Source organism: Staurois parvus, unplaced genomic scaffold (genome assembly GCF_062004578.1).
Source record: "Staurois parvus isolate SC_StPar_1 unplaced genomic scaffold, SC_StPar_1.0 ptg001051l, whole genome shotgun sequence".
Lineage (NCBI taxonomy): Eukaryota > Metazoa > Chordata > Amphibia > Anura > Ranidae > Staurois > Staurois parvus.
In genome coordinates this window covers 2,622,658-2,648,802 of record NW_028318847.1, presented here as the reverse complement: position 1 = coordinate 2,648,802, position 26,145 = coordinate 2,622,658, and the positions used below count along the sequence as shown (strand labels likewise).

General features: G+C 40.7%; 1 protein-coding gene across 2 annotated transcripts; it reads left to right on the top strand.

Annotated features, from left to right (window-relative positions):
- The first annotated feature begins 29 nt into the window (after positions 1–29).
- DRAP1 (DR1 associated protein 1) lies at positions 30–25,757 on the top strand. 2 transcript variants are annotated; one of them, XM_089658058.1, is made up of 7 exons: positions 34–216; positions 9,422–9,494; positions 17,244–17,337; positions 21,930–22,049; positions 22,177–22,267; positions 22,390–22,478; positions 25,467–25,757. In XM_089658058.1, exons 1-7 carry the CDS (start codon positions 175–177, stop codon positions 25,597–25,599), a joined length of 642 nt encoding a protein of 213 aa, XP_089514184.1. In that variant the 5' UTR covers positions 34–174; the 3' UTR covers positions 25,600–25,757. The 2 variants fall into 2 exon arrangements, with proteins under 2 accessions (XP_089514185.1, XP_089514184.1); XM_089658059.1 differs by lacking the exon at positions 21,930–22,049 and having other exon boundaries at positions 30–216.
- Positions 25,758–26,145: the final 388 nt, after the last annotated feature.

Here is a 26,145-nt window from a genome sequence, read left to right as displayed (position 1 = left end):
CATTCACCCTACAATGCACTAGGAAGTGTGTGGGTTTTTTTTTTTAAACAACAGGATGAACTTTATGAAACACCATTTTGCGGACAAATCCTGACAGTCCTCTCGGCAGTTGTGGTCAGTGAATTGTTCTTCGCCTTTGCTTTCCTCGGTGTTCGGGATCCCTATCGGTGGAGGATGCCCAGCAAGAAGAAGAAGTACAATGCGCGTTTCCCGCCGGTGGGTTTGAGGCCTGTAATGAGACTGGAGGCCGTCTTCCTTTCCTCTGGTTTGCTGGTACCGCTATGCCGGAAATGCTGTGCTCAGGCTCCCGGTGCAGTGTTGTTTGGCTGGTTCGTGTGTTGTGTCTGTGAGCCGAGTGCTCTCCCCTTGTGTATTGTATGGGGTAATTCTCCGCCTGCCCCCTTCAGCTGGGTCATGGCTTGTAGATGCCCCCTCCCCTTCATCCTACCTTCCCATGCTCCCAGTCTATGTGTGTTCTGCTGTTTTTCCATTTTCAGGGACACCTTGTTGTTGCAGTGACGTATCTGGCTGTTGTATATGATCCTCTTTCCTAACATCAAGGGGCAATACTGGGGGGGGCGGCAACCCCCATAGGTCAGTGCAGATAATATACGGTGATCAGCCATAACTCTATGACCATCCACCTAATATTGATTGGATCCCCCTTTTGCCCCCCAAAACAGCCCTCTAGACCTTTGAAGGGATGATGCGGTAGCTGACACCAAGCTGTCCGTAGCAGATCCTTTAAAGGAGAAGTATGGCCACAACTCTTTTCGCCCTACTTCTTCTGGAAATCACGTGTGCACAGGAGCCTGCTGTCTGCTGGTGCCACTCAGCTGGTACAGACTCTGGAGGGATCCCGACTTTAATGTTGGGATCCACACAAATGCCTGATCGGCAGTTGGTCAGCCTCTCAGCAAGGCTGTCGCTCCCATCTCATCCACAGTCTAGCATGCCAATGAGCCCTGGAGGGGCACAGCAGAGAGTGGTGACTGACAGTCGCTGGCTTTCTTCTCAGTGCAGACCAACAATTGAGCAATCAGCGGTATTTGATCACTCGTTACTCAGTGCAGAGGCAGCCAGGGACAGATGCAGCACCGGACTAATGCTGCATCTACTTAGTTGAGTATGTTTGTTTTTTGTTTTTTTTGGAAATCTCACACTTCTCTCTTAGGACCCATTGCTACTAGGGACTGCATGTGAATCACACTGGAATGCTGTGCAGTTCACATGTAGTGCAGTGCAATTTCAAACCATGCATTTTGAATGGGCTGAAATAGCACCAGAAGTAGTGCATGCAGTACTTTTGGAAACGCACTACAACCAGATCACATGGTACTTTAATACCATGCTGTCCAATGTGGGCAAGTGCACTGCTTTTGGGGTGATGTTAACTTTGCTCTGACACCCACTGTAGATCCAACGGCAGTGTGATTGGAAACCAGCACGGAGCACTGCGTTCTAGTGTAAATGGATCCTAAAAATGGAAACTGAACCCCACAAGTTTATCAGTTTAAAAAAAATAGTTACATTCCTGGGATGCGGTGAATAATAAATGTCACATTTGCCTGTGCAGTCAACTGCCAAACCATCAAGTGGCTGAAGACATAACTGTTCACATGTGTAGGACCATGACCGTTGCAGATCAAACAGAAGCTAAGATGGCAGCTTCTTTGGCTCTAAATGATAGAATGATTTAGTTCCACTTGAATTGTGAGGTGTGGCCCCCGTGGATTGGACTTGTTTTTCCAGCTCATCCCACAGACACTCGAATGGACGAAGATCTGAAGAGTTTGGAGGTCAAGTCAGCAACTCATAATTGTGTTCCTCAAGTCATTCTTGAACCATTTTTTAAGTGTGGCAGGGTGCATTATTCTGCTGAAAATGGCCACTGCCATCAGGGAATGCCATTTTAATGAAGGGGTGTACTAGGTCAGCAACAATATTTAGGTAGGTGGTACTTGTCAAAGTAACATCCATATCAGTGACATGACCCAAGATTTCCCATCACCCAAAGGCTCACACTGCCTCTGCCAGCTTGCTTTCTTCCCTTACTCCTTACTGCATCCTGGTGCCATCTCTTCCCCAGGTAAGAGATGCACATGCACCCGGCCATCCACACAATGTAAAAGAAAATGTGCTTCATCAGACCAGGCTACCTTCTTCCATTGCTCCATGGTCCAGGTCTGATGCTCATTAGCCCGTTGTAGGTACTTTTGGCTATGGACACGTGTCAGCATAAGCATCCTGACCAGTTTGTGGCTACTCAAACCCCATACACAACAAACTGTGATGCCCATTTTTCTGCTTTCAATACATCAGCACTAGGGACAATATGTTTACTTGCTGCTTAACCACTTGCCCTCCAGAGGATTTACCACCCCCTTCCTGACCAGGCCATTTTTTTACATTACAGAGCTGCGTTACTTTAACTAACAATTGCGTGGTCATGTAATGCTGCACCCAAATTACATTTGTCATTTTTTTCCCCACAAATAGAGCTTTTTTCGGTGGTATTTGATCACCTGTGCATTTTTTTTTTTTTTTTTTTTGCGCTATAGACAAAAAAGCCCGACAATTTTGAGAAAAACTATTTTTCACTTTTTGCTATTAAATATGTCCAATTAAAAAATCAAATTGCATCATACATTTTGCGTGAAATGTATTCTGCTACATGTCTTTGCTAAAAAAAAAAACCCTAATACGTGTAAATTAATTGGTTTAAGTGCAAGTTATAGCGTTTCCAAATGTCGGTATAAATACTGGAATTTTTTTACTAGTAATGGCAGTAATCAGTGACTTATTGATGGACTGTGGCAGGCATTTTGACACTGGGGGGAACTGACGTTGTTTCACTGACATCCCCAGTGACACCAATACAGTGATCAGTGCTAATAAAAAGCACTGACACTGTTTTAATGGCACTGGGCAGGAAGGGGTTAACATGTGGGGCGATCAAAGGGTTAATCGTGTGCTCGCGCACCCCCTACCCGCAACTGCAAAATCACGTATGTATACACCCGAGCCGGCCTGTACCAGTATTTCTGCTATAGGGCGGATGGGAAGCGGTTAATATACCCCACTGATTTTCAGATGCTGTTGTAACAAAATAATCAATGTTATTCACTTTACCTGTCAGTGGTCATAACATTATGGTTGATCAGTGTATGTTGGGTAGATGGCTTTGATTGATAATACTCCCTCATTCAAAGCTGCCACAGCTGCTGACTCATTGTGTATCCATGTGCTCCATGTTTAGTCCCTTCTCTTTCTGTATGGGGATGATGGCACTGTCATTTATTTAAATTTTTTTAATAAGTCTTCTGCTGCTGGTCATATGTTCATCATAATAAAAACATTTTTTAAAAAATGCGCTTTTGGGATACAGAGTAAAAATATAGAATTAATATCCATAAACTGTTTGAAATCATCATACAAATATATATCTGAAATCTATTTTTTTATTTTTTTTACAATACATGGTGTGGGCAGATTTTTGCCAATCACAGGCTGTGTCATGCCCCTCTAGCTGGTTAGTGGGCATGAAGGAGGAGGGAGGGAGGGAGTGGGCTGTCATTCACCACTGTGTATACACCCACATGTGTGACTCTAGTCACATGGGCTGCTCAGATGTATTAGGGAGGAAATGCTCAGGGCAGAAATACACTGAAAACTGAGCATGTGCAGTAGCTGCCAACACTGCTCTGCAAAATCCCCAAATTCAGTTGAGACATGGACAGGAGGGGGAGACAGCAGGATCAACCAGGTTTTTTGCAGAACACAGAAAACGAATTTCATAGTTGAGTGAGTATGAACAGCCTGTAATACAGCATTTATTAATAGTTTTTTCTTATGCAGGTTTAATACTGGAATAACTATTTTTTTGTGGTCGCCTGTTGTGTTCTGATCACTTCTGTGCTGGTGTGGCATTCATTTCCGTGGGCTGTCTTACACACAATAATCGCACAAGAGAAGTGCAAGCACTTTTTTTCAAATAAATCGCACCACATCATGTCACTTTGTTACCATGTGTTTTCCCATACTTTATCGAGGTGCGTCAGTGTGCTATTAACAATTAAGGGCACTGTAATATGTCTGCATAAAAAAGGATGCATGATTTTGCTTGTGTTCCTGCATCGCACAGGTATGAACAGAGCCTTAACTAAAACTGAATGAGGATCAGGGATGAGCTCAGGCATGTTCGGATCCCAGTCTACACCCACCTGAGAGATCTCATCAGGAAGCTGTCACTGTACCCCCTCGATCATGAGTGTCCGAGGCAGACCCCGCAGCTGCACATATATACGCAGCTTGTATGGGTGTGCCAGGGGGCATGGCTGCTTATGATTGGAAGGACACAATGACCGCTACCTGGCAGGATAGCTGAGCTGAGTTCAGACTAGGATCCCAACACACCTGGCCTCATCCCTAATGAGGATTATTGGTAATGGCGGCTTGATGTTTTATTTTGGTGAGTCCATACAATTTTCACAGGCCTGCAGTCATCTAATTCATCTCATAAAGTACTTATTTACAGTTCATCACTTCCAATCCCTTGTAGCAAATGTGTGTGAAAAGGTTATGCTATAATAAATCATGTCCTTAAAGGGTAACTCCATTTTCACGGGAAAAATTAGCAAATAAATATATAGCATATGCAATTGTTTCACAAGCTATATTGTAGTTTTAATGTTATTAAAAAGCAGCTTCCTTTTCAGTTAGCAGCACTGTAATTTTCTGTAAAATGGAATGCAATATGGCAACCTGGAGGTGTCCATACATCATTAGTGTAGACTACTTCCCCATAAATGTAATTTCCTAGTTGTGATATTGAATCCCTGATTTTCTTAGAAGTCTGCACTGAAATACAAATCAGATTTTAGGCATCCTCTGCAGCAAAAATGTATTTTGTGGTGAGATACTCACAAAGGGTTTATCACTTCTAATGGAATGCAGGCGTTGCATTTTCCTCATTAGAACACTGCAAGTGCATCAGCTGAACAATGGAAACTTCACTCCCATTTAGATTGAATCTGCACAAAACAAGTAGCTACAGTGCCTTGAAAAGTATTCATACCCCTTGAAATTTTCCACATTTTGTCATATTACAACCAAAAACGTAAATGTATTTTATTGGGATTTTATATGATAGACCAACACAAAGTGGCACATAATTATGAAGTGGAAGGAAAATAATAAATGGTTTTCAAAATTGTTTTACAAAAAATATCTGAAAAGTGTGGTGTGCGTTTGTATTCAGCCCCCTTAACTCTGATACCCCTAACTAAAATCTAGTGGAACCAATAGCCTTCAGAAGTCACCTAATTAGTAAATGGAGGCAACCTGTGTGTAATTTATTCTCAGTATAAATACAGCTGTTCTGTGAAGCCCTCAGAGGTTTGTTAGAGAACATTAGTGAACAAACCGCATCATGAAGGCCAAGGAACACACCAGACGGGCCAGGGATAAAGTTGTGAAGACTTTTAAAGCAGGGTTAGGTTATAAAAAAAATATCCAAAGCTTTGAACCTCAACATGGAGCACTGTTGAATCCATCATCTGAAAATGGAAAGAGTATGGCACAACTGCAAACCTACTGAGACATGGCCGTCCACCTAAATTGACAGGCTGGGCAAGGAGAGCATTAATCAGAGAAGCAGCCAAGAGGCCCATGGTAACTCTGGAGGAGCTGCAGAGATTCATGGCTGAGATAGGAGCATATGTCCACAGGATAACTATTAGTCCTGCACTCCACAAATCTGGCCTTTATGGAAGAGTGGCAAGAAGAAAGCCATTGCTGAAAGAAAGCCATAAGAAGTCCTGTTTGCTGTGTTCCCCACATGGCTTCTCTCAAACTGCAGACATGTAGAAGAGGGTGCTGTTGCCAAATAAGACTAAAATTTAACTTTTTGGCCTCAAAGCAAAACGCTATGTGTGGCGGAAAACTAACATCACCCTGAATACACCATCCCCACCGTGAAACATGGCAATGGAAGCATCATGTCGTGGGGATGCTTTTCTTCAGCAGTGATAGGAAAGCTGATCAGAATTGACAAAGAAAATAGATGGAGCCAAATGCATGGCAGTCTTAGAAGAAAACCTGTTAAGAGTCTGCAAAAGACTTGAGACTGGGGCAGAGGTTCACCTTCCAGCAGGACAATGACCCGAAACATACAGCCAGAGCTACAATGGAATGGTTTAGATTAAAGCATATTCATGTGTTAGAATGGTCCAGTCAAAGTCCATGACTAAATCAAATTGAGAATCTATGGCAAGACTTGAAAATTGCTGTTCACAGATGCTCTCCATCCAATCTAGCAGAGCTTGAGCTATTTTGCAAAGAAGAATGGGCACAAATTTCACTTTAGATGTGCAAAGCTGGTAGAGACATACTCAAAAAGACTTGCAGCTGTAATTGCAGGGAAAGGTGATTCTACAAAGTATTGACTCGGGGGGCTGAATACAAATGCACGCCACACTTTTCAGATATTTATTTGTAAAAAGTTCTGAAACCATTTTATCGTTTTCCCTCCACTTTAGAATTATGTGCCATTTTTTGTTTTGGTCTATCACATAAAATCCCAATAAAATACTTTTACGTTATTGATTATAACATGACAAAATGTGGAAAATTTCAAGGGGTATGAATACTTTTTCAAGGCACTGTATGTCTTAAGAGCAGAAACAGGTAGGAATCTTCAACAAACTTTAAGATCCTTGCAATGTATGTAGATCACCCAGAAGGGTCTTTTCTCCCAGCATAAGTGGAGTTACTCTTTAAGCGAAGCTGAATAACAAGGATCAGGGATGAGCACAGGCATGTTCGGATCCTAGTCTGAACCCTCCTGAGCTATCCTGCTAGGAAGCAGTTACTGTGCCCCTCATCAATCATAAGCGGCTGAGGCTTGCCTCGCAGCCGCACATATACACGCAGCTTGTGCATGTGGCTGCGAGGTGGTGAATACCTCAGGAGATTATGATTGGCAGAGCGCAGTGACAGCTTCCTGGCAGGATAGTTCTTGCGGGTTTAGACTTGGATTGGAACAAGCCTGAGCTCATCCTTAATGGGGATTATTTGTGATGGCAGCATGATGTTTTTTTTGGTAAGTCCATATGATTTTCACAGACCGTATTTACAATTCATCACTTGCAATCCCCTAGTTTTTAGAAAATGTATGTGAAAATGTATGTTATAACAAATTATGGCTTTAAAGTGTTTGTAAACTTCTGACATATATAAAAGCATGTCCTTCTATAGTGTGCACTAGTCTCAATGTAAAGCACTGAGTGTCATTTCTGTCTTCTGTCTAGTATCCTCCTATTTGCAAATAAAAGCAAATTTTACTGCTGAAAGGTTTTTCCAACGCCTACAGATAGAGGGGAGGGGAGCTCAGCACATAGCCTGTGATTGATAGCCTCAGCTGTGCATTTTTTCTCTCAACTCAGCTCTCCTCTCTGAGCGTGCAATGACAGATCCCTGCCTTCTGAAGTTCAGACAAGCTTTGTAAAGTCTGTATTTTGCACTGATGTAGAAAAGAAAGGGCTGCAAATAAACAGTTCCACCTATGTAGCAGGATTTGATTCATTGCTGTGTAACACCTGAGGCCAGTCACTTAACTGGGCATATAGTATGTATAGGGTTTACAGCCACTTTAAAGTGGTTATAAGTCTAAACATTTTTTTTTTACATTAAAGGAGGAGTAAAACCAAAGCTTGTTTGTACTTCTGTGTATCACTGGAGTGCAATTCGTTCTGCACTTCTGTAACCCGTTTTCAGCCATCAGCGGGCTAAAGTCTGCTGCCAGCTGAAGTCATTCATCCGGTCCAGGCTGAGGAAAGATCCCAACAAGATCCACCCAGGAGCCTGGACTGGCACATAGCTTAGCCTCTCGGCGATCCGCTGAGAGCCTGAGCTTGCCGCTCCTGCCCCCTCCACAGCCCAGCTCTCCAGTGAGCGCTGGGGGGGTGGGAAGGGGCGCAGAGCAGACAGCAGTGACTGACAATCACTGCTCTCTGCTTAGAGAGGCAGGGAGAACTGAGCGATCAGCAGTGTCTGATCGCTCAGCTCTCACCCTTAGAGCTGGTGGGGGACAGACACAGCATTGGATCAGTGCTGCATCCAAGTAAGTATAATTAAAAAAAAAAAATTCCAAAACTTTTTTTTTAATGCATTCCCTGTTTTTTTTTTTTTTTTTTTTTTTTTTTTTTTTGTTCAATATGTCATATAAAGGCATGCGCTAAATTAAAAATATAAATCGCCATATAATTAAGTGTCCATAATAAATCTGTGCAAGTCCAAAACAAACTCAAAATATCATCTGTGAATAATCCACCACCAAATGAATTAGATGGACTCACCAGAACTAAATGCTGATCAAATTATAGACCAGCACTAGCGCTTGTGCTCTGGGAGCGATGGGTAAACAATGTCCAGATTATAGATGTAATATTCGCATATCCAGGTGATCAATAACAGTAATCGGCATTAATGAACAGCATCTCACTACCAAAAGCAATGCTCTGCAGCCAAAAATCTCATGATGAATCTCTCCATATACCACCGTATCAACGCGTTTCGTCACCACGTCAAGGGGTGGTACCGCCCCTTGATGATGTGGTGACGAAACGCGCTGGGCGTGACCTACTTGGTGTTGACGTCAGGACGTTCCTTTCCCAGTGTGTGTCGGAGGTGATCCACGGTGAGCGGGGATCGTCCACTATTCAGTGTTGTGCATTGCTGTTTAAGCTGGTGTCTGTTTGGACACACCTTTTGTGAGTGTTTTGGTTATTTTAATAAATATATATGTGTTTTAAATGTGCTGCACCATCATTTCTTTTCCTTTGTACCTGAGTGTGCCTCATACTTACATGGAGATACGGTGGTATATGGAGAGATTCATCATGAGATTTTTGGCTGCAGAGCATTGCTTCTGGTAGTGAGATGCTGTTCATTAATGCTGATTACTGTTCTTGATCACCTGGATATGCGAATATTACTACATCTATAATCTGGACATCGTTTACCCATCGCTCCCAGAGCACAAGCGCTAGTGCTGGTCTATAATTTGATCAGTATCTAGTTCTGGTGAGTCCATCTAATTCATTTGGTGGTGGATTATTCACAGTGTTATGAATTCACAGATGATATTTTGAGTTTGTTTTGGACTTGCACAGATTTATTATGGACACTTAGTTATATGGTGATATATATTTTTATTTAGCGCATGCCTTTATATAATATATTGTTCACTTTGCCAAAATTATTTATATTTTTTGGTTGGGTCTTGCTGCTAGTACACAGTTCATTATTGTTATATAGTGTGGCGCTTTTTTTATTTATTTATTTATTTTTTTGTTACTTCTGATTGTAGGTTAGTTTTGTCATTACTCTGATATACAGTTTTTTGTTTTTTTATTTGCAGGCACGAATTAAGAAGATTATGCAAACGGATGAAGAAATAGGCAAAGTTGCTGCTGCTGTTCCTGTCATAATTTGTATCCATTTGATATGCTTGACTTGTGTATTGATAAACATTATGTTTTAGGGCTTGCTGTTTAAAAAAGTATGTAAGAATGAAGATTTAGAAAAAAATTTCCATTATGTTATACAAAAGTTGTACGCTTTTTAATGTATATAATGGTAACAACCTCTGTCATGCTTTTATTACTAAAAAGGAAGAGAGATGTGGAGAGCAGCATCTCCTAATCCATGTAGGTGTCCAATTATACCTGATGTGGGGAAAAAGTTACTTTAGGCGACTCTATGGAGGATGAGGACTGTAGTACCGCTTGTAGTACCGCTTGTATCTCAGATCATAGAAAGAAATGCTACAGTGAGCGCTCCAAACTGTCAGCAGCTGAACATTAAAGGAAAACGCACATAAAATCCCAATATAAATACAGATATATAAAAATGCAGCGCTGTATAGTATTTACAAATGTAGATGACAGTAGTAAACTAAAAATAGAAGATCACACAAGGAATACAGTCCTGTATTGGTGCTCGTTGTTTTTCCAGTGCAAATGATAGAAAGGCGCACTAACCAGAAGCGTATAGATAATACGCAGATATATAATTATCCTGAAGATTCCCCTCTCTTTCTGGTCAGAGTGTAGATTAGGAACTGGAAAATGTAAGGATGAAGCGCCCTCGTGTGGTGAAGATGAGATCCAACAGGCCAGAAGTGTCCTTGCAGAGATGCATGAAACGTTCCCCCTCTCTGGAGCTGGTATAAGGATCACACCGGGGCTGTAAAGGTTGAAAAGCTCCTCACAGGAGGCACAGGGAGAAACTCAGTGTAGTATGTAAACCAATGCTTTATTCATCAAATAGGCGTGGGTAAAAGAATCACAATAGTGCCAGATGCATGTGAATGACTGATCCTTTCAAGATCAAAGATGGCCGCCGGGCCTCCACGTGGCGCCGGCGGCGTGATGTCACGACGCCCTGGGCTCCATTTGACGCGTTTCGTGCACACGCACTTCTGAGGTAGAAACGCGTCAGTGGAGCCCAGGACGTTGTGACATCACGCCGCCGGCGCCACATGGAGGCCCGATGGCCATCTTTGATCTTGGAAGGGTCAGTCATTCACATGCATTTGGCACTATTGTGATTCTTTTACCCATGCCTATTTGATGAATAAAACATTGGTTTACATACTACACTATGAGTTTCTCCCTGTGTCTCCTGTGAGAAGCTTTTCAACCTTTACAGCCACGGTGTGATCCTTATACCAGCTCCAGAGAGGGGGAACGTTTCATGCATCTCTGCAAGGACACTTCTGGCCTGTTGGATCTCATCTTCACCACACGAGGGCGCTTCATCCTTACATTTTCCAGTTCCTAATCTACACTCTGACTAGAAAAAGAGGGGAATCTTCAGGTTAATTATATATCTGCGTATTATCTATACGCTTCTGGTTAGTGCGCATTTCTATCATTTGCACTGGAAAAACAACGAGCACCAATACAGGACTGTATTCCTTGTGTGATCTTCTATTTTTAGTTTACTACTGTCATCTACATTTGTAAATACTATACAGCGCTGCCTTTTTATATATCTGTGTATCTCATATCAGTTTAATGTTCAGGGAGGAAAGTGGCATCTAGTTTTTAGGCACTAGAAATTTTTAATATAAATTATTATTCAGTAGAAAGCCAACACATTTTCAGGAGTTCTGAATGTTCCCCTTTAATAGGGCTAAAAGATTACATAAAACATACAATTAATAGCTGATATGGTTTACTTTAGGGTTAAAATCTATTTCTAACTTTAAGTGGTTGTAAAGGCTGCAGGTTTTTTTTACTATGCATGAAGGTAAAAAACCTGTAGTGTTCAGCTTCCTCCTCAATCCTCCCCTCTTCCTTATATTCATCCGGGCCCACCATGATCCAGCGCTGTGCACAAGAGTACCAGCAGGGGGGAGGGGCCAAGACTGCTTACAGGGAACCCAAGAGAAGAAGGGACAGGGCTGCTCTGTGCAAAACCATTGCACTGAGCAGATAAGTATAACATGTTTGTTGTTTTCTTTTAAAAAAATATGTAAACCTTTACAATCACTTTAAATAGTAAATAGATAATAATTAATGAAAACAGTATATTTTGCAGCTGTCTCAAAAAACATAGTAATTAATACACTTTATTTGGATAACCGTGAATGTAATGACTGTCCTGGGGCCCACAGCTGCCACGTACAGTCCGCCTACTGAGATGAATTTGGAAATGTGACTGAATGCAGTTATGAGCCAGGTGTTGTGTAAAGTACCCACATGTGCTTGGACATATGCTCCAAATGCAGAAAGTGTACATTTGGAAAATACATCAATGCAAGCGATTTACAGAACCCCCTACCACATAACTACATACAATTGCATCTTCTAATTCATCTCAATGGATGGCTGTACGCATCAGCTGCCAGTCCTGGGAGAGTGAATATGCATACTCTGCACACTGTACAGCCAAGTGCATCAAGACTGAAAGTATAAATCGGTGTGTAAAATATGTGGACATGGCAGATGAAAGATATAGTAAAAGAAAAGAGCAATCGTTGAGAAAAAATTAAAGTAATTGTAAAGCTCAAATTTTTTTGTAGAGAGCATTAAGGTAAAAAATGTCCTGCCTTTGGAACCACTATAATGGGTAAAGGCCAGTACTATATGGGAAGACCTGCTCCAGTCTCTAGTAAACCAGCAAACGTTTCTTTTACAATCTGTCTTTTGCCTTGTCCTCCTCTTACTTTTACTATTTCTTTTTTTTTCTTTTTTATGATTACTTTAGGGACTCTTTAATGACTGGCATAGTATCACTGGATTGGCGTAAAGTCAATGTGGTGCCAATATTTAAAAAAGGGTCAAAATCTTTACCAAGTAATTATATACCTGTTAGTTTAACTTCTATAGCTGGGAAGATACTGGAGAGCTTAATAAAAGACCACACAGATGAGTTCTTGCTGGAAAAAAATATTTTAAGCAACAGACAGCATGGATTCATGAAAGACAGAAGTTGTTAAACAAATCTGATTTCTTTTTATGAGAACGTAGTATATTTGGATTTTGCAAAAGCGTTTGACACAGTTCCCCACACACGCCTAATGTGTGAGGTAAAGTCTATGGGCTTGGAAAAATCTGTATGTAAGTGGATAGAAAACTGGCTAAAAGATCATATTCAAAGAGTAGTGGTTAATGATTCATACTCTGAATGGTCGAGGGTTGTTAGTGGTGTACTCCAGGGTTCAGTGTTGGGACCCTTACTTTTTAATAAATTAATAAAAGATATAGGATCTGGGATTAAAAATACCATTTCAGTCTTTGCAGATGACACCAAGCTGTGTAGTGGAATAACGTCCTTACAGGATGTCTCCAACTTCCAAGCCGACCTCAATGCACTGTTTAATTGGGCAACTATGTGGCAAATGAGGTTTAATGTTTTATAAATGTAAGGCTATGCACTTGGGGGCTAAGAATATGCATGCATTATACATACTAGGGGGGGTACAACTGGGGGAATCAATGGTGGAGAAGGATCTGGGAGTTCTGGTAGATCACAAGCTTAATAATGGCATGCAATGCCAAGCTGCGATTTCTAAAGCAAGCAAAATCCTCTCTTGCATTAAAAGAAGTATATACTCCAGAGAGAGAGATCATTTTAAACCTGTACAAATCATTAGTAAGTCCTCATCTGGAATATGTAGTTTAGCTTGGGCACCAATTCACAAAAAGAACATTGGGGAACTGGAGAAAGTACAGAGAAGGGCAACCAAACTGATAAGAGGCATGGAGGAGCTCAGCTATGAGGAAAGATTAGAGGAACTGAATTTATTCTCTCTTGAGAAGAGATTAAGGGGGGTTATGATCAACATGTATAAATGCATCAGTGGTTCATATAGTGAACTCGGTGTAGAGTTATTCACCCTGAGGTCATCACAGAGGACAAGGGGGCGCTCTTTATGTCTGGAGGATATGAGATTAATTCTCCAAATACGGAAAGGTTTCTTCACAGTGAGAGCTGTGAAAATGTGGAATAAACTCCCTCAAGAGTTGGTTCTGGCCATCTCAGTGGATTGCTTTACAAAAGGCTTGGATTATTTCCTAGATACACAGAATATAACTGGTTACTAACATTTATAGGTAAAGGTTGATCCAGGGAATATCCGATTTGCCTCTTGGGGGATCAGGAAGGAATTTTTTTCCCCTGCAGGAGCAAATTGGATCATGCTTTTCTGGGTTTTCTGCCTTCCTCTGGATCAGCTGTGGGTGTAGGATTATAACTTTTTTTTTTTTTTTATTATGGTTGAACTAGATGGACTTTTGTCTTTTTTTTTTTTAGCCAGACTAACTAACTATGTAACTTTCACAACTACCAGTATAAAGTGTACCCATTCTCCTTTCAGCTCTATCCCTGCTAATTAAAGGATAAGTTCACCTTTTGGAACATGTTACATGTTCCACCCATTTTTAGGGTGGAACATGTAACATGTTCCCACTCCTTCAGTTTCTCTCCGATTCCCCCTTCTAATTGTGAAAGCAGGCCAGGGATCTTATCTTTTCCCTGCACCAACTGTCACAATTTGAAAAGAACGGGGCCGTGCGGGGCTCCGCTCACATGGCCAAGTCATTAATTCTCAGAGTTCTGTGTATGAACTACAATTACCAACAGCCTTTGCAGCTGACTGCTTGCAGTTCTTAATGAACTGCCAGGGAGTTGGTGATTCTTCCTGTCATCGAGTAACTGCCTGCCTGTACGAAGTACAAGCAGACAGCTAACGCTGAAAGTCTGCAGGAGCCTGAGACTGCAGATCATGGGTACAAAGCTTCTTCTTTTTTTTTTTTTTTACCTGCAAAAAATGTGCATTTGTAATTTTTTTTTTTTGAAAGGTGAGCCTTTAACCTTACATTTTATCTGCATGCAGTTCTTTGATGCTGCCTACTCCACTTGCATCCTTTCGCATGCCTCCGTTCTCAGATTTTACTTTGTATCTACTTTATTTTCACTGACACCATTTGTACATATTGGGGCATTCATTACATACCAATAATGTATCTCTAGTGATGTTTTTTACACTCTTGGCTGTTGCTTTGGCCCTGAACACTGTTAGATCCATGCACACCTTCAAAGTGATGTACGTTTTATGAAGGTTTTATTAATGTTTTTCTCACCTTTGTCTGGTTGGGGAAGAGGGGGGTAGGGAAGTGGGATTGTAATCAGGATTGCCTTCCAGTTTTGCCATGTATATAGGTCCTTCTTTCTGGCTACCAAATAGGGGACGCCCTTATTTGAAAAGGAACAAACAGGGAGCATTGAAATGGAAGAAAGGTTGCATAAGTTTTTTTTGTTTTTTTAATGGTAAAAGAGAACAAAAGCCTGAATCAAACATTTGAATATTAGGTGTTCCTTTTTCTGCCCACTCCTTGCAAAATAGTACATTCTTGAGATATTGCTGTCACATTTGAGGCTCATGGAGAAGCAGAATGAAAATGTAAAATGAGGTAATTTTATTAAATTACTTTCACACAGCTGTTCTTTTATCTTCCACTGCTATGTAAGTGGGTTGCAGTATAGCAGGTATCTTGTCATCATTGTTTTTAAATGATGCTTGTGATAGCTAGAAGTGGTTTGGCACTGCAATTTAGTGATGACAATCTTATTGTATTTTGTATCTTAAAGCCTCCTTTTTTTTGTTTTTTTTTTTATACTGCACAGTGCTCCAGCCAACAACACTTCTCAGGGAATGTCAGACCACTGGAGACCCCTTGTGTGAGAGCAGTATGTATTTTACAATTTAAAATACATACACCTGGGAAAAATAATTTAAATACTATATCCTAAAAAAATTCACACTAGCTTTGTAGTCAGGCATTTTGCAGGCGTTTGAGGGGGGTTTTTAACGCTCCTTAAACGCCTATGAAAGTTATACATATGGCAGCACACAGTGCTGTTCACATTGAAGCGGTCACTTCGCGTTGCGGCAAAATTGACCCCTCATGTCGAGTCAGGAGGAGTTGAAGCATTTCAACCCACCCATTCAAGTCTATGGTGACACTCCTCAAACGCCTGATAGACGTTTGCAAGGTGTTTGTGGTGCATTAATACCATTAACTTCATTATAGGCACTTGTGGTGGAAAACGCCTTGCAAATGCCTCAAAAACACTCGTAGGGCATTTGAGGAGTGTTAAAAAACGCTTTCCAAATGCCTGTCTAATGCCTGTCTATAGGTTGTTTAGGAAGAGTTAGAAATTAGTCAAGTGTGAACGAGCCCTAAAGCTTCAATTGGGCTTTAACTTCTTGCATTGCATAGCTTGTATTTTTTTTCTTTTCATTCATCTCCTGCCTGTCATGTCAAGTGATTCAGGCAGTTATATAGTTGCCCGTTCTCTCACAGTGCTGGTGGAATGGTGGAATGGAGCATCGGGACCCCTGCTCTCCTCTGCTGCAAATGAAAAATGGAAGCACTCCATTTTTAGGGCTTCCGGTTTGAGCTATCATTCCTAGGCTGCTACAGTCAGAGAAACAGTTAATCCAGCACAATATGTGCTTGATTAGCTTCAGTAGAGGGCAGGGGATACACTGGGGAAACTAATAGACCCCTGATGTCTTCATAAAGGGACTTGTCCACTGCCCAATGTTATCATGTAGGGGTCTTGCCTCCTTGTGATAGTAGTAAAGTTAAATAAAAAAAAAAAATTAAATCTTAATAACCGTTACTTGCAGGGTGCGCAGGTGTATGAAAACTGTGACTGCACCACACATGTTATTCCACATCAAACGTCTGAGTGAGCGCAATAATTCTAGGGTCATCATTTATGGTGTACACTAAACCTATGAGCTATAAAGGCATTTACTTAATTTATTTATCATTAACTTTTGGGTACTATAATTTTTCACCAATTTTCAGATACACCGTTTTGAGGCTTGACACATTTGGTATCTCTTTCCTCTATACTACCTCTTCGGTTTTTTTTTGTTATGTACAAAAACGTGGGAATTAAATTGTGTGTGTGCAATAAAATTTACTATAGTGTATTTTTTCCTGAAAAAATAGCATTGATAAACAGTTGTACAAACACCATCATGAAAAAAAATTGCAACTACTATCATTTATTCTACAAGCCCCCTTCAGAAAATATATAATGTCACAGGGGGTTTTAAAGCAGAACGTTACTGTCTCAATCAACATTGACTATTTTTAATCCTTATGCTGCTAGCACTAGTAAATGGGAAAGTATTTCATATTTACTTGTTTTAAACTTTTTTTTGTACATTTCTTTAGTTACTTTCTGGTTTTCAGGCCTAGGGAAATGATGTCATACATCCCATAAGTTTTCAGGTGGGGAGGAGGGGTTTTCTCAGCTAAGCATGCCCTTCTGCATGCATACCTGAGCTAAGGGTAGATGGATTCCAAGAAACAACTGCTACATGAACCACCTGCGCTTGCACAAATGGTCTCAGGCAGAATTGCTAGGGGACGTTTTTCAAAGCAATTTCTCAGTAGAATAAGGCATGGATGGATAGGTGAATGAGCGAGTTTGCTTTGAATAGTAAAAATGAATTAAATAGCATTTGTGGCTTGTGGTGGTTGGACATAGTGTTTTTCCGCTTTAAAATCTGAAACATGGCTTTAAAGAGGGGAGCTGGTTACAGTAGACCTTTTCATGTGCATTCAGCAAGCTTGCCCTTGCAAGTTAATTATATCTTGAAAGAAGGTTCACTGTTTAAATGGTATATTTACTCCTTGACAGAGTCCTAGCTCGTGCACTAGAGTTGTTCCTGGAGTCACTCCTAAAGAAGGCCTGTCAGGTTACACAGTCTCGAAGTGCCAAGACCATGACTACATCACACCTGTAAGTTTTGTGTGTGTGTGTGTGTGTGTGTGTGTGTTAAGGAGGTTATGTAGATTCTGTGCATTCCAGGCAACTGTCCTCGTATTTTTAAAGTAAACCTGTTATGAGAGAAACATTGGGACAGCCATTGCTGAACTTTCTGAAAATGACTCTTATTTCAGACAGTATTAAACCCAAAAGCAAACACATTGTATTGCAGCTTACCAAATCTTAGATGGGGTGTCTGCATTAGTTTTTTTTTTTTTTTTTTTGTTTTGTTTTTTTTTAGTCTTTTATTTTCTCCTGGTGATCTGGCCAGTAAGTCTGTTGTTTTTCCAAAGATCAAGCTGCCTTGCAGATGTATCAGTTCACAGGAATGGGACAAACCTTTTATCAATGACAGGGGTGCAAATGATCAGCTTTCTCTTTTATTTATGTAAAACCTTTATCCCAAAAGGGGGTTTAAAAAACAGCTGTAACTGCTTCTAAAGTGTTAGCAGGAGTTTGGCTTCTAAATCTGCTAGTCCATCTAACACTCCTCTCCTGCCAAACTGACAATGCTGTCTATTCCATCATCCAGAGTGAGGATACTCCAATACAGGTGCTGTGTTACTGCCAGGGGAAAACAGTTGGGGGGTGGGAAAAGCCTAAAAAAGAAAACTAATGGAGACTTCACATTTAATGATTAGTAAGCTGTAATATACACTATATTGCCAAAAGTATTGGGGCACCTCTCCAAATCATTGGATTCAGGTGTTCCAATCACCTCCATGGCCACAGGTGTATAAAATCAAGCACCTAGGCATGCAGACTGCTTCTACAAACATTTGTGAAAGAATGGGTCGCTCGCAGGAGCTCAGTGAATTCAAGTATGGTACTGTGATAGGTTGCCACCTGTGCAATAAGTTCATCCGTGAAATTTCCTTGCTACTAAATATTCCATGGTAAACTGTTAGTGATATAACAAAGTGGAAGCAACTGGGAACAACAGCAACTCCGCCACAAAGTGGTAGGCCACGTAAAATGACAGAGCGGGGTTAGCACATGCTAAAGTGCACAGTGCTCAGAAGTCGCCAACTGTCTGCAGAGTCAATAGCTAAAGACCTCCAAACTTTGTGTGGTCTTCAGATTAACACAACCGTGAGTAGAGAGCTTCATGGAATGGGTTTCCATGGCCGAGCTTCTGCATCCAAGCCTTACAGCACCAAGTGCAATGCAAAGTGTCAGATGCAGTGGTGTAAAGAACGCCGCCACTGGACTCTAGAGCAGTGGAGACGTGTTGTCTGGAGTGATGAGGATGTTGCCAGGAGAACGGTACTTGCCTGACTGCATTGTGCCAAGTGTAAAGTTTGCTGGAGGGGGGACTATGGTGTGGGGTTGTCTTTCAGGGATTGGGCTTGGCCCCTTAGTTACAGTGAAGGGAACTCTTAAGGTGTCAGCATACCAAGACATTTTAGACAATTTTATGCTTCCAACTTTGTGGGAACAGTTTGGGGATGGCCCCTTCCTGTGCCAACATGACTGCGCACCAGTGCACAAAGCAAGATCCATAAAGACTTGAATGAGCGAGTTTGGGGTGGAGGAACTTGACTGACCTGCACAGAGTCCTGATCTTAACCCAACAGAACACCTTTGAGATGAATTAGAGTGGAGACTGCGATCCAGGCCTTCTCGTCGGACATCAGTGCCTGACCTCACAAATGTGCTTCTGGAAGAATGGTCAAACATTCCCATAGACACTCCTAAACCATTTGGACAGCCTTCCCAGAAGAGTTGAAGCTGGTATAGCTGCAAAGTGTGGGTCAACTCAATATTGAACCCTACAGACTAAGACTGGGATACCATTAAAGTTTATGTGCGTGTAAAGGCAGGTGTCCCAGTACTTTTGGCAATATAGTGTATTTTATTTTTGTTATGGGTTTATTAGCGCTTTTAATACTTTTGAGCCTCTGACCCGCTTCATGTATGCAGATAAGAATTACTGAATTGTCTCCATTTTTCTTGTTTGCTTGTTGTGGGTTAGTGGCTCCGAAAGTCCAAAGCCAGTATCTCAGCATGGGGGGTAGCAGAAGGGGGTCAGTGGTGACAATCTCTGTATTTGCTATATCGAAGGTTTACTCTAACACCCTCCGTTTGACAATCAGCTGTCCAAATAATGCTTGATGCTTTTGTTAAATGTGTATTTATGCAGATGGTGAAATTACTGAAATGAAAACACAGAAACATGTTAATTTTCTCCTAAAGTATAACCCGTAAAGTGATCATATGCTGCTTTGGCAAAATACATATACAGCTTCTGCCAAATTTCAGAATTTTCTGCCTTTGAAATAAGATTGTTGATGTAATTTTTTAGATTGACATGATCTGTCACTGATTTTATATACAAGTTTCCATTTTTAATACAAGACTCAGGAGATACTTGGAGATAAACAATGGATTTATTATTTTGCCTGTGACATCTGCTTGTTTAGTCTATATATTATACAGTATTTTTTTGCAGCTAAAATTCCCTACCGTTTGATATAATCAATTATGCTATAATTAATCGGCTTGTTTTTAAAATTGACATATAAACTGTCTGTTTAGGATGTGAAGATGGGCCAATTGTAAACCAAAACGTTAATTGAGATTTATTTTGCCTATAATGGGCATGTGTGAGGGCTTTCCAACTCCTGTTCTCCGATATGAAGTTCTATCTGTAGCCAAAACTTTATTTTAGTTTGGGATAGAGTGGGGAAGGATTAGATCTCCTTTCATGATTTATTGCAGTCACAGGCTCTGTTGGAGAGTTTCCTTTGCTTCCTGTCTTGTCAAAAAGGTTGTCCCCCCAAGACAGGAAGTGAGGGGAAATCTCTCTAATGGCAATACAAGCAGAAGAAAAATAGCGAAACTAAAGGCAGCTTTTATACTCATATTTCATCTTTCCTCCAACGGTCCCGTCTCTCTCCAGCACCAGCATCTTCTCCTGTGTGCTGGTGTGGAATGACTTTTTTTCTTGCACATGAGCAGGAGGATGTTACCAGCATGTCTTTGGGTTGTGGGAGGAAACCAACGCAGGCACAGGGAGAACATGCAAACCTAGGCAGGTGGTGCTGTGGTTGGGGTTCAAACCAACGACCCTAGTGCTGCCAGGCAGAAGTGCTAACCATTTAGCCACTGTGCTGCCCTGTAGTAAAATCTGACAGGGGTTCTAACTTTTCCCATTCTATGCACAACTAACTTGGGTATAGACGCACTTTCAAGTGGGAAAATCTAATCATAAGATAATCGCTAAGAAATCTGAAGTTCAGCAAGGGTGGTGAGTAGATTGTTTTGTTTACATTTTGGCCATGTACAGGAAAACCGATAAAGATCAAATTGGCCAACTTTAAGTCGAAATTGGGTTGGACAGCTCAGTTGTTACAGCATCCATGGAAGTTTTCTAAATAATGCAAATGGTTTTCATGAGATCTATCAACTGTAATGGCAATGGCATAAAAAAACAAAATCTTTAATTTGAGATAATTGGGCATGCTGATCACACTAAAGGAGTTTGGCGAATGCTCTAATTGGCTGTGCTTTTCCTGTGGGTCACAGGAGTGCACCTAGTTCTGCACTCCTGTGACCCAGTTTCAGCCAACAGCTGGCTAAAGTCTGCTGTTGACTGACGTCACCAAGCCAGGTTGTGCAGGGATCCAAATAGGGATCTGCCCAGATGTCTGACTGGCAGCTGGTTCGGCCTTTTATCTGCTCCCCCTTCCACAACCCAATGCTCCAGAGAGTGCTGGAGGGGTAGAGCACAGAGCGGTGACTGACAGTCACCGCTCTGTGCTCAGAGCGAACCCAAGAACTGAGCAGTCAGCAGTGTTTGATGGCTCAGTTCTTGGTGTAGAGCAGGCAGGGGACAGTTGCAGCATCACATTGATGTTGCACCCACCTAAGTGACTATGTATGTTACTTTTGTTAAATCCTGCACTTTTAAATTGTTACATCTTTGGTCCATATTGTTTGTAGCTTTCTTAGGCTAGGTTAGCACATATGTGGTTGGTGCGGCACAGCAGCCTATTCATTTCAATGGGCTGCTGTACCTGTTGGAAACACTGATAAACAGTCCCTGTGCCTTTTTATAGGTGCCACCGCCGCATGTAAATCACATGACGCTTTTGAAACAAGCAACTTACCACACCCAAAAATGTGCTGCATTTCCAGATGCAAGGGGTGTGCCATTAAGAATTAATGGTACCCCTGAGCATCTGGTAAAAAGCAGTATGTTTTACCTGCGTGTGTGAGGATGCTAGTGATTTACACCTATATGTGAACCTAGCGTTGCCACAGACATACAGAGATATTTAGTATAAACCCAAGTGCATCACTAATTACTGCAAGGAGTGTCATAGTTGGGATTGGCACCTGTAGCTCATCATCGGTTGTGCTTACAGCACAGTTTTTCTTCAGATGTACAAGGCTGATAAACATGGCTACCATACTTGTCAATGTTATTCCTTTCTTTTCTTGGAAAAATTGTACAGTATGCAACCATTCTTTCCAAAAGTTGAGGCAAATGTGGGGCCCCTGGAGTATACAGCTTGGCTGCCACTGACATACATCATTCTACTCTTTTCTGCCTTTCACAGGAAACAATGTATAGAGCTTGAACAGCAGTTTGATTTCTTAAAGGATCTTGTTGCAACTGTCCCAGATATGCAGGGTGAGACAGAAGACAATCACACAGAAGGGGAGAGGGTATCACGGAGGTAGGATGTTCACACCTTCATTTCTTATCTTTACGGTGTAATTGGGCATTATTTTTGAGCCTTCCCTGTGATTTATAAGCATACTTTGAGCATCACAAAAAAAATAATTTATTTTATGTTCTCCAAGGGGCCGCAAACCTGGAAGCAGCCGAAAGAATGGAGGTACAACTATGAAGGGAAAGGACAAAAAGCAATCTGAAACAGATTCAGAACAAGAGGTAAATTGTTTTTGTTTTTTTTTTTGTTTTTGTTTTTTTTCTTTTAGTACCAGTTGCTAGCGATCTCCTATTCACTATTGTATCCCGAGTCATTTTTGATATGTTATATTGTATGTTATCAGGACGATTCTGAAGGCACAGATACAGAAGGTGAAGAAGAAATGTGTATGACTCCAACTGCAAATATGCAATCACATGCGACATTTCAAAGGTAAATCCCTGTGCCTTTCTCAGACTAGATCTTTTTAAAGACAATTTAGCTGCCATGTGGGAACCATGTAGTTGTTTAAATAAGTGTGTGTGTCTCATTCCATTTACACCATATTCTTGTGTGTATATTGATTCTGCCAAAAGAAGAGAGATTTTCTTGTGCTTGTATCAGTGTTCCTTTTTTTTTTTTTTTTTTTTTTTTATCTTTACAAAGGCCTGACTGCAGTATGTGGCTAAAGCTGGTAATACTTTTTTTTAGATCTTTGAACAAACGTTCATATGAATATTCATAAGAAAATCCTCAGAACATTTGACTGTCTTTCAAAAGTCTTACAAAAAAAATTTTGCTTGATTTTGGAGTGAATGGACTTCAGAACAAAATCACATACCCCAAACAAAAATCACATACACTGTTAAATTTTTCTCAAACAAATTTCTTCATCCTTCTCCATCGAATTCCCTCATCATTGTGGTTGAACATGAACACCAATTTGACACCACTAACACTTAGAAAATCAAACAAACATCCTTAAAACAAAAATGTTAGAACAAAATTCTGCTAGTGTATGCCCACCCTTTTTTTTCCCAATTAAAACAGGATTTAGCTTAGCCATTAGAGTATTAAAGTTAAATTATTTTCAGAAGGAAGCCTGTACGTAGCAGGACTTTCTGAAACAAAGGTTTTATAAAGCACACTCTGTTGCTTGCTGATAGGATCTTTTAAAGCTGAACTCTGGGCCCAAGAATTTTGACTTAAAAATATTCCACAATATCTACAGATTATAAAAATCCAGTTTATGTGCATCAAACACTTTTGCAAACTCGGATATTACCTTTTAAAAGTATAGCCTGTGCAGACAGCAGAGCTGTGGGAGGGCACTCCATTGCAGCTGCTTTACAGCGCACTGCAACGGATGACAAAGTACTTTCTTGCAATGCTCTGCACTGCCAAAAATGGTGCATGTGTGATTTTTGGTCCCTTTTGTTGTGTTAGGCACCCTATTCAAATGAATGAGTTAGTCACGGATCCAAACTACTGTACACCTTCTGATCACTGTGATTGATCATAGAAAAGAACAGTCACAACAATCTCAAATGTGCACAATCTTTCTTTTGCCAACTCCTTGTATTTTACATATTGTTCTTTACTCTTAGACCTGTATATCATTACTTTCCCACCATACATATAAAGTGTATCCATTGTTTTCTTAGCTCTATCCCTTCTATTTAACTTTACAGAATTTCATCTGTATGCAGTATCACTTCTTCATATGTATCTGCTTCACTCTGATGCTCTGTACTCACCCTGCATCATTTCCCCTGCATCTCCTATTTTCCTATTTTTATTTTTGTATCCACTTTATTCTCGCTGTTCATGTTTATCCACTACAACTATGTCACTTCCTTTTTTTTTTTTTTTTTTTTTTTTTTAATTATTCCTGGGCCCTATACAACTGGTTTGGTGCTTGTTTTCCTGCACATTAAAGCTCTCCAGGCAAAAACAATATTGGGGCCTTAGTTTAGGTACCAGTAATGTACCTCTAATGAGATCATTAAGCCATAGCTCTGAGGAAGAAGATTAGGTCACTGAAACGCGTCAGTAGGCATTGTCCTCCTGTCTCCAGTTGGAGGTAGAGAGAGGACTCTTACATTGTGTGCTTTATGCATTTACATGCCGTTAGCTCAAATGGGTGAGTATAATATTTGTCTTCTTAATCCTTTCAATAAAGTGTCAAAGATAATGCACTAGGCTTTTGCCCTCTCTGTTTGTGTTTTCTCTAATGATGTCTGTTCCACTATTGGCTATTGCTTCCTTCCTGAAAAGAAAATGAATATAAGGCATTCTTTGATTGGACAAGGGGCATATCTAATTTCCCCTTATCTAATCACAGAACATATTTTATTCTTAAAAAAGAAGAAAAAAAAGACATCACTCCAAAAATAGTTCTCATCCAGCTATTGTTTCCATTAATGCCTGTGAACTGAGCTGTTCTCGGTTGTCTCCATTCACTGGCACCATGTACAGAGCTGATCTAAAGGACTTTGCACCTTCCGATCACTATGATTAGTCATAGAAGAGACCAGTCACAGCAATCTCAGATGTAAACAGGCTTGTGACTCAATTTGAGAGCCCTCCCCTCCTTTTATAACAGAGATGAGAGGAAACAGGAGCTATTGAATGAATTAATCATGTATTCGTTCCTGTGATTGCAGCAGCAATATGGATCTTTTAACCCTTTCACATACACCCTTAACCCCTTCTCTCCTATGCATCTAAACTCCAGCTTGTCTCCCTGTGACCTGTATATTAACCATTCACCTCCTTTATGCACATGTGCATATTATTCTCTTCATCTCCATTCTCCCACTGTATTAGAGCAGTACATTACCCATTCACCTGCATCCTCTTTGTAAATACTTATATACCCAGTGAAGTGACTGACTTCAGGTGATACAAAGAGATGAAGCAGATCATAAGTTGTGTCTGAATGGATGTACAGGAAAGATGGTTGCACATAAACAAAGTCCAGATTGTAAACAGGATCTCTCAGCTCTGAAAAGCAGGGGGTAGGGAGTTAACGTTACGCAGTGCAGAGCTCAGTGAGAGCTGATTGGAGGGAAGGGACACACTCTCCTGCACACTGGAACAAAGCTGAATCTGTCACTTACAGGCTGTGTACTGGAGCTCCCTCCTCTGTCACTTTTCTTCTTTTTTTTTTTTTTTTCTTGCTGCTTTTTCAGCAGTGACTTGGTGCTCTGGACTAAGACAAGTACACACTATAGAGGAATTTGCTTTATTCATATTTCACGTTAGATGTTTACAACAACTTTAATGTTAAACTCTGATGTATATATGCTTCTAAAATTTTGGTTTTTAATGTTTTTCTTTTTTTACTTCTGTTATATACAGATTTGTATATATTTTGTTTTTTTTTTACCAGAAAGCTGTCATATTGATCACTGCAAATGTTTTTTCTCTCTGTTTTAGTCCCCCCCCGGCTCCATCGTTCCTACAGTTTCATTCTGTTCCAGTCATGCCCCCAGCAGCTTCTGCTTTGCCCGCTATGCCAGCTCCATTGCTGTCCACTGGCTGTGAGGAGGAGGAGGATTATGACTCGTAGCCTCTGGTCATTTAAATTCCGTTTTCATTTATTTTGCTTCTTTTGGTTTTGTTTTATTTTGGTTTTTAAACTAGGCCCAAGGGCCTTGGGATTTGGGGGAGGGGGGTGATAATAGAAAATGTGTTCTTAAATTTATTAAAAAAGGCGGTGGAGGAAAATGTGTGATGTTTTTTATTCATGCAGACCTCAAATCTAGCTGTAATTTTTTTTTTTTTTCTGTTGCCCTTATGTCATAATCCACAATGCATTTTAATGTTGGGTGTTACGGTTTATCCTTGCTGTGGTAGTACCATGATGTTGGATTTTAGGGCTACTTATACCCTAACTAATCCAGAGGCCTCTCTCTATTTACATTTCTTTTAACTACAGGGCTCAGTTTTATTACACTGTTATGCACCATGAAAGCCTAACTCCAGGTTTGATTGAACTTTAAATAGTTTGTTTGGACCAAACCAGCTATTTGCTTCACAGGTATGCTTGCTGTTAGCGCTGTATAAACTGTATGTACCATCAGCTACTGTACATGTAGTATACAGCGCTGTGTTC